This window comes from Teleopsis dalmanni, chromosome 2 (assembly GCF_002237135.1).
Source record: "Teleopsis dalmanni isolate 2A chromosome 2, ASM223713v2, whole genome shotgun sequence".
Taxonomy (NCBI): Eukaryota; Metazoa; Arthropoda; class Insecta; order Diptera; family Diopsidae; genus Teleopsis; species Teleopsis dalmanni.
Genome location: NC_051847.1, coordinates 59,722,061 through 59,731,761, shown reverse-complemented (window position 1 = coordinate 59,731,761; position 9,701 = coordinate 59,722,061). Strand labels below are relative to the sequence as shown.

At 31.4% G+C, this 9,701-nt stretch overlaps 1 protein-coding gene across 1 annotated transcript; it reads right to left on the bottom strand.

Moving 5' to 3' along the window:
* Positions 1–3,938: 3,938 nt before the first annotated feature.
* Positions 3,939–8,663, bottom strand: LOC119685426. The gene is made up of 2 exons (XM_038099695.1): positions 8,471–8,663; positions 3,939–5,007 (listed from the first exon to the last, which is right to left on the bottom strand). The coding sequence occupies exon 2, from the start codon at positions 4,979–4,981 to the stop codon at positions 4,136–4,138; it is 846 nt and encodes a 281-aa protein (XP_037955623.1). The 5' UTR covers positions 4,982–5,007; positions 8,471–8,663; the 3' UTR covers positions 3,939–4,135.
* Between the last annotated feature and the right edge of the window lie 1,038 nt (positions 8,664–9,701).

The following is a 9,701-nucleotide window of genomic DNA, read 5'->3' as shown; positions in this document are numbered from 1 at the left end:
TCTTTTTAACTCACCTAAATTTTTTTTTTGGAGAGGTGGTGAAATGAGGATAGAGCAAAAATATCTGTTGTCAGTTTATTGTAGCTAAGATTAGTAAAAACCACTGCACTGCAGATTACAGATGTACCTATAAACCATATACAGATCTATCTATAGTCACCCCTCACTGACAGAGTATTCATCTAAGTCCAACTTTATCTATGAATTGTAGCATTGAACCTGCATAACCGAATCTGATTTCCTTGCACGATATAAGATGTACATGCAGGTACTTGATTGCAGTCAGTATTGTTATTACTATGTTTAGGAAGTATGCACTGCAAACTACAGATTTATTTTATCCCTTTATGACAGAATATTCACCCAAATCCAACTTTCTCTATGAATTGCAGTATTGAACCTACATCAAAATTACTGAGATTTTTTTCTTCATCCAATATTAGTTACGCACCTAGGAACATCTTTCGTTCAGATATCAGTGTGGAATAAACTCCGACCACTTGTATTGAAATCTCATATTCTTTTTTACAGAACCAATATTATACGTTATAGGTCAAGCAACAAAATTATTCCTAGCCTACAAGCAATGAGATTGCGCCTTTCTTGGCAAGTTTCTCTGCAATTTCTTTGCGGGGAATTTCAGCGTGATCTTGAATCCACAGGATTAATATTTGATTGTTTTGGTTAAGGACATTCAGCTTTTCAAGATACCCCATTACCAGTCTTAATATTATCTGATGACAACTGAGTGCCTTTATTGCTGTCTGGCTATCAGTTAGAAAGAGTAACTATGGTTCTGTTGTATGGTCTATTGTTGTATGCAACAGTGCTGATACTGGCGGAAAATTTTATATTCATATACATATCTGTTTGTTTTGGCCAAGGATATTTAGTTTTGTGAGACACTTTATTACCAGTCTTGATGTCATCTGCTGATAATTCAGCGCCTTTACTCATGTCTGGTTATCAATTAGAATGGCATTCTGTAGTTTTGGTAGTTACATTCAAGGTTAAATTATAAATTATATATCAGATTTTAAACATTTTTTTAAAACTATACTTTACGAGTAACATTATTATTTCAGGAAATTACTTTTTAGGAATTATATATTTCTTGCGATTAACACAACTACCGTATGTTATCTTTAATCATCTGTAGAATCACCGCTTTGAGTAGGATTAAATATGAATGTAAAAAGGGGTAAGTAAATGGACACCATCGGAAGTATTCGTTTGCCTTCCGTATAACATATAAATGTCAGTCTTTGTATACTTATGAGTGTATGTTCCACCACAATTCCACTCTAAAAGTAATCGTAGGTCTAACAATTATTTATAAACTAAAGTTTCCATTGTAATTTTTGGTCTGACATTATTCCCAAGAGTTTTGTTTCCTGCTGTCATTCTAACCCCATACCACTAAGTCCGATAGATTTAAATTGCTCGAGTTTATATTTCTTCGTGTGCAATGGTTTATTAAAAATCTTTACTGGATTGATATTCAGTCCTACCACAAACACTTTTCTTGTTAGTCTTAGTTGAATTATTTTTGTACTAACACAGATTAAAATTCTCTCATCAGACATACATTGATTTAAAATATTAAAAGAAAGTATAAATATTTATGATCTGCAATATCAGCTTTGAAATCTGATAGTATTTGTACTCTTAATGAGTTGTTTATAATACTTAGAAATTTATTAGTGAAATAGCGTCGTTGTTGTTATTGTTACTACTCTCTGTCTTCTAGACAAGATGATGCAACTAAATTCTTCTGTTTTTGACCACATAATGTTATGTTATTTTGTGAATAGAACGAACCCGCCTATTTTTGTGGTTTCTATTTCTTCTATCTTCTGAGAACATATGTATTGATGTAGTTACTACTGTTGTTACTAGATACACGTTTGAGTTTATATTACTATTTGTATTTTTTTCTACCATTTTTGAAGTCGAAGAGTATTCTTATTTTTATATAGTTGTTTATATTACTGAGTAAAATTTAAAAAAAAAATTATTTCTCATATTTAATGCTAGAGTGGTATTTTAGTTGAAGTAATTTGAGAATTTTTAGGGGGTGGAGCTTTTGAGAAATATATTGTTGTTGAAATGAATAAAACCTATTTTAAGTTCATTACTTTTAACCAAACTGGTCACGTATTAAGTTAGATACATTACAAAGGTTTTTTAACAGAATGGTTAAAAACAACTCTCTAACTAATAGAGTTGAAATATAATAAAGGTTAAATTTCGACCTGCCGCCAAATACTAGATATATTAAATCGATACATAATTTAACATTGGTAAATTCTTATTCTAAATAGGAAAGAAATCCACGTTAAACCATCGATTGTTCAACTTAAAATATTTTTAATAAAGGAAGTCATTTTCATGAGTGTTTAGCTAAGAACATTTTGTAAATAAAGTTAGCTTTCAAAAAAATTAATTTAAAATTAAAATAAAAATGCCTTTAGTTATAAATATTACCAAAAATCCATAGAATTACCCAGAGATATCAATCTACAGGTCTATTATGTCATAAGTAATAATTACTAATCAACTCAACACTGCATTTTTCAATGGCCACTGATCTTAGATACTGACGGGTTCAATGATACTGACAGACAATGCACCATATTGTCTTCGTGAAACAAAATTTTTTTCTTCGCCACATGCGGTCGTTTTTTCACAATTTCTGCTTTCAAACGATCCAGTAATGCCATGTAGTAGTTACTATTGATAGTCAAAATGTTTTCTCTTTTCGATATAGTCAATGAAGATTATATCATGTGCATTCCAAAATACTGAAGCCATAACCTTCCCAGCTGACTGTTGTGCTTTTGGACGCTTCAGACGTGGTTCACCGGCTGCACTCCACTCAGATGATGATCGTTTTGATTCCGGAGTGAAGCGATGGATAAATGTTTCATCCATTGGCACATATCGATGCAAAAAAATCTGATTTATTACGTGTAAACATGGCCAAACACTGCTCTGAATCATCAACACATTGCTGTTTTTGATCGACTGTGAGTAAACGCGGCACCCACTTTGAAAAGAGCTTTCTCATGGTCAAATGTTCATGCATAATTGTAAACACACTGCCTTCTGATATCTTTACGTTCTTGGCTATCTAAAGCAATTTCAATTAACGATCAGATACAACCAATTTCTGGACTTTTTTGATGTTTTCTGGAGTAACCACCTCAATTGAACGACCAGAACCATCATCACCATCATCGGTGTCTGTACGACCACGTTTAAATTCAGTAAACCAATAACAAATTGTTTTTTTCGATGGAGCAGAGTCCGAATAACACTTTTGAAGCCATTGCTGAGCTTGTACAATATTATTTTTCATCAAGAAGCAATGATAAATTAACACATGAAATTGTTTTGAATCCATTGTTTTAAAAATAACAAAAGTAACTTCACTTAAATGGCTGTCACTTTTTTCTGACAAATCGAATTGTCATGAAACTTTACACATAGTCTTTTGAACATTGGTACTCCATAAACATCATAAGGAATTTGACAATGGCAGCGCCATCTGATTTAATAACTGCTCTTGAAATATTAAGAGTCCGCCATTAGGATGAAGACAAACAAGCTTTGAAACGTCGACGAAAGTTATATAGAATTCTATATAATAATAAAACAAAAATAAAGACTAATTCATAAGTTCTTATTTTATATCACTTCTGTCTTTAATTAACTGTAAAAAATTATGAAAATGAACTAATAACTACTTTATTTAAAAAATTTTTTCTTGTTTTATATAAATTACCCTATAGTATCCAAAAGACAGCAACCTTTTGTATTTAGTCATCTTTAACTTACCATAACACTTAATCGAGACAATGAAACTAAAAAAGCTTTTTTAAAACACTAAAATATATTTATTCCAAAACTTTTCTAATTTTTTATTTTCTAAACAAATAAATAAAAATTTTCACCAAAATAGTATTTCATAAATTCCAAATAGGGCAGCATAATTATCATCCAATCTAGCTAAACTTTTCGACTCATCTCAAATAGTCAAACGTAATTTATGTTATCTATTGTAGCTTTGAATAAAAGTAAAATAACTCCTTAAGACATCCTTAAAATCTTCAATGCTTTAATTTTGCTTTGATTATCTATTGGCCCGAGCACGATTTGCACGTCTATTTTCACGCCTTAACTTTTTCATGAGTGCATTGTCTTTTGCCAAAAGGAAATGTGTTGGAGTCTCATCATCATTTAGCTCTCGAGTCATTCTATCTTCCAAAGTAATGTCGCTCTCTGATAGGAACACTTTTTCTTTAGTAACACCATAAACCATCAAATCAAATTCCCTTCGCACATACTTCCAAATATTACGAGTCGGTAAGACTAGAGTGACGCAAAATATGGCTAAAATTAGATAGCTAGCAACATGAAAGCTACTTCTCTGGATCGAAACGACCAAATCCTTTGAACCCCACTTAAATAAAGATAACAGTAACACTACCGTATAGGCAAACCATCTACAGATATAATTCAATATGACTAAGATTGTATGCCAAGTATAAGTAGTGGATAAATGAACTGTAAATCCAATCCAACAGAGTTGCATGAGAAACGTCAGCATTTTAAGCATCAAAGGAAACGTCCCATAGCCTGGGAAACTTGGTCGCTTTAATGTAACAAAGCTAAACATAAGGAAATAAAAAGCAGTGTACACTATTGTATAGAACTGCTGTTCAGTATGCTTCATGGAAATGATCGGGAAAAAGTGGTACCCATACCAAACAACTGCAACAATGATGAAAATTATCACTTCAGACATTCTTTGACCCTCATTGCGTCCCCATGTTATTACGCGTGCGTTAATTATATCAGCCAGACCGGAAGGCGAAGCCTTTATAAACATTCCTTCATAGATTTCAGTATCGGATTTATATGGTTTTAGAACCGGAACATTTTTTTTTGCACGTTTTTTTTCTTTTCGTCTAGGCATAGTTGATTTTTAATTCAAAGTTGACACTAAATGAGATAAAATTTTTATAAATAATTAGTTTTTATATAAAATAAAATCTTTCATAACTTGACTATTAGATTAAATGTGATTCTTTATGATATATATTTAAATCTATATTTCCTACGTTCTTCGATTATCCTATATTCTACCATCTTCAAATTTCTATTTTTATATTTGTTGTCACTAGATGGTGTTGGTATCCTCATATCTGGCGATATGCGATATGCTTCAATGCAATATATGTAAATTGTCGCTCAATAAAAAAGCTATATTAATTTGAAAATAAGTGAAGTACCTGAAAAAATATGCTATTTGATATTTTTGTTTTTATTATAAAAAGGTAATACTTCTGTAAAGACATCCAGAACAATTTGTATCGTATACAGTGAGGATGCTGTGAGTGGGTTCCGCAAATTTCCATGTAAGGAATGCAACTAGCTGTGATCGGTCTGTCAGTCAATTAATGGAACAAGAACGACACGCAAGCTGCTAGAGGTTAGCTGAGGAACTAAACATCAACCACTTGATACTTTGGTACCATATAAAAAGAGCAGGCTATGCGAATACGCTTAATGTTTGAGTACCATATGAATTAACACGAAGAAATTTGATTAAACAAATTATGATCAGTGAAGCGAAACAATAAAACATGAACGATAACAAATGAATTAAATTCGATAATACAGAATGCAAGCGGTCTTAGTATAATCCGGCGACTCTCCATAGAGCCTGGATTGACGACAAACAAAGTTAATTTGAAGTTGATTGATTGAAAGTTGATTGTTTGGTGGGATTGGAACGGAATTATCTATCAAAAGACGTTTCAGCCTGGTACAATGGTGAATGCGGTCCTCAATTGCTAAAAACTCACTTGTTTGAACGAAATAATCAAGGAAAACGACTAGAATTGATCAACAAAAAATGGATTTCGGTTTCATCATTACAATGCCAAGCTACATACATCTTTGATGATGTGAAAGAAATTGACGAAATATAGCTCGGATAACTATTTATGTCGGTGTCTGCAAAACTCCCTTAATAGTATAAAGTTGGCAGAATGAAGAAGGATTTCGCACTGAAAAAAACTTGACAAAGTTTTCCGCCGTTAAGCCATAGAAGTTATACAGGTCAAAAAAATATTTACTTAATTTGAAATTAATTTTCGTAATTAAATTTCTTAATTATAAACCTTTTCTGTATTCGAAGTAAATACATTGACCGTAGACATAAATTTATTTTCTGTAGGTTTAAAATATTTCACAACCTAATTAGACGTCCTAGTTGCTAGAGCAAATCTAGCCCGAAACCTTCTCTCAGATCAGTCAGTTGTCCTAGTTATATTTTCCTAGTTTAAATATTTTAAAATGGAATTACTTTCATGTATAATAATATGAATTTGTATAAGTAGTAGTAAATAATAAATTTTATTAAATATTTTATGAAAATAAATTAAATATTTAATAAAGAAAACATACTCACATTTATAGTGAAATCAGTGATGTTTTTGGAGTTAATCTGAATAAATTTTTGAGTACATAAATTTTGATAAGATGACGTTTTTAAACCGTTATAAAAGTTATATTAGTTAGAAAGTAACAAAAACAAAAAATTTTAAAATTAAAAAAAAGTGGGCAGACATCCCCACCTTAAGTACCACGTCAATGGCGCTTTACGCATACGACACGTGCTTGATCTACTCGGATCAGGATGCCATAAATGTAAACAACACTTTACAGGGAAATATAGACTTTATGGTGGAATACTTCCAAAAATGGAAGATTAGAACTAATAATGACAAAACCAAGGCTATATTTATAACTCGAAAAAGAAGACAGCATCCTTCAAGAGTAAGCGTTTGTGACACGGAGATACGGTGGGAGGATAGCATAAAATATCTGGGGTCACTTTTGACAAACAAAATACAAACGGAATAGCTGCTCTAAGTTTCTACAAGTATTAAAGCCGCTATTTAATAATCATCACTTCAACCTTAAAAACAGAAAGTTACATTATACGCAAGTAATTAGACCAGCATTACTGTACGGATGTTATATATAGCAAAGCCTCAAATACTACCTTAAAGCAATTACAGATAGCTCAAAACCTGGCTTTAAGATGACTGTTTAAGATTCCATGACATATTAGATCAACAGACATACTTAGAGATCTTAGAATTGACTCATTGAAAAAATATATCAGAGACAGAGCTCTAAAATTATTCACTAAAGTTGATACGCTACTTAACCCCGCCCTAACAATCCTCAAGTTCACTTCTGGCTTCGCAAAAAGATATGCTGATTTAAGGTCCGTCATCAACTAAAAAACAAATAAATGATATGATTTCTTAGCCTAGTTAAAGCCTAGTGTGGGGTAGTGATAAGCCCCCAGCCATTATAGAGTAAAAGTGCGTAATAGCACTAACTCAAGAACAAGAAGAAGAAGAAATCTGTTCCGGGTAAAACGATTATCTTAAACTCGAAGCCAAACAAGATAATTCGGACTAGGAATAGTTTGGATTGTACGTATTAAAATGTTTTACAAATTTATGTTCATAATTTTTAAAAGATAACCGAATTATCAGTAATTTGATACTTAATTTGATATAAGTCTTTATCCTTACGATAATCGAAAATGTTGCTTTCATAATAGATTTTGAAAGGCAATATTTTGTATAAATTGTCTTGATAGATAGAAACCTTATTTCTATAAATAAAAACTCAATGTTATTGATTTACTAGAACAAATCATAGAGGAAAACAAACCACATAAGTAAAGTAAAGTAAACCACATAACTTAAAAACATATCTTAGTCAAATCTTCACCTAGAGATGCCTGTATGTAATGAACGCAGTCTTCTGAACTCATTGGTGTTATCAATTATACTAACGGCTCTAGGACAGGTAATAAGTATTTGGGTAGTGGTTGTTTCTCTGAGACCATGGATGGACATATATAAATATGAAGGCTTGTTTATGATCGTAATATCTTTTAGAAAAAATAACAAGGAAATGAATAAAGAATTATTACCGCGGAGACAGCTAATTAGCTGTCATTCCGAAGACTTTGGTTGGGTTAATCTGTAAGGAGTAAGGTAAGAGTAACAAATGTCATTGCAGCATAAAGCGGTTTGTGATTTGATAAAACTCATCATATGCAAATTATTTCATATATATAATTTAACTACTCTTGTCCTTACTATGAGAATGATGAAGAAAATGTATCACACTTGTTTAGTCATTGTCCTGTGCATAAACAGTTTAAGTGAAACCAGATGAAGACTTACCATCTCCAGGATTTTAATCAACCACAAAATTTTACTTAAAAAGCAAGTAATATAGAATTAATATATATGAAGAATCAATTTATAATTTTGAATTCATTGAGATTTCTATGGAAAGTCGATAGTTACCAAGGTATGAGTAATTATAGTGCAAATTTTTTTAAGTTATACCACATAGAAATACTTACCTAAGGCATAAATACGATAGCCACTTCAAAGTGACTAACACCCACTGCAAATTTGTAAAACGTGTTTTGTTCCAGAGAAAACCCTGTTAACAATTAATAATGATAACAAAATATAATAAACTTTTTAAATTTTGAAATTCTAGTAATGTTTAGTTTAGTTACTTCAGTAGAATAAAATTTGAGATTACATTAAACAGAAGCAAGAATATATTATTTAAAAGTTTTTATTATTTCGTGAAATCTTTATTCTGGCCAACTAGATCTTATTACTTACTCAATGATTGCTATGAATTAATAACTAAACTGAAAGAAAATGCGTTCTCAGCTTTAATGACATGGTACCTGTGCACTAGGACAACGACATTCTATAGGTTTCAGTTCCACTAAGCTATGAACTGTAAATACGACTTAAGAAATCTTTAAATAATGTTTGGCGACTCTGTTACTGAAAGGGATCTTTTAGCGTTGCTGGAAGTCGCAAAGAAACCTATCACTCAAGGTTTAATTGTATCTGATATCGCTAAGAATAAATAACATTATGCGTAGTTAACGACCAGCCTGATTAATCCAACCTAACTTATTAATTTTATTTCATTTATTACAACAATAGACTCAAAACTGTTTGTTGCATTGTATATTATTATAATTTACATGTTTGCACTGTGACATACAGACCTATTGTGCCCCTTTATGGACATTAAGTAATTCTACAAATTCAAGTTCTAAAATTGACTTTTTTTTGTTTAACGATGTGTAAAGCAATCAAGAGTTTTAGTCAAACTCGTCCGACAGTTCGCCCACTCATGATTATCGATTTGGTATTTAATCAAGAGATCTTTCAAAGCCCAATTTCCCTCTTTTTTAGAATAAACAACTAAAGTGTCTATGAACTGTACTTAAAAAACATAATCATATGAAAAAATAAAACAATAAACTAAAAAGCAGCCACAGTGCCACCTTAATGCACTATATTCCGTAATAAATTGAGAAAAAATAGTATAGGTTGACAGGTGGACTTAAAACCATATGATTCGCTCAACAGTCATGGTTTCGCTATTAAAAGTCATCTAACATAGGTTATTATAAATCAGAATCAGATTAGTGACAATAATACTATTTTATTAGCAGTAATTATGAAAATGGTTTTTGCATATCTTTTGTAGTACCGTTGCATTGGTGTCAGTCTAACGTCCTTTTAAAAAAAACAATCTCGTGCTAATTGACATTAAAG

Bases quoted from the DNA above. Each gene is read 5' to 3' on its own strand.
- LOC119685426 (XM_038099695.1), bottom strand. From the start codon at position 4,981: ATGCCTAGACGAAAAGAAAAAAAACGTGCAAAAAAAAATGTTCCGGTT.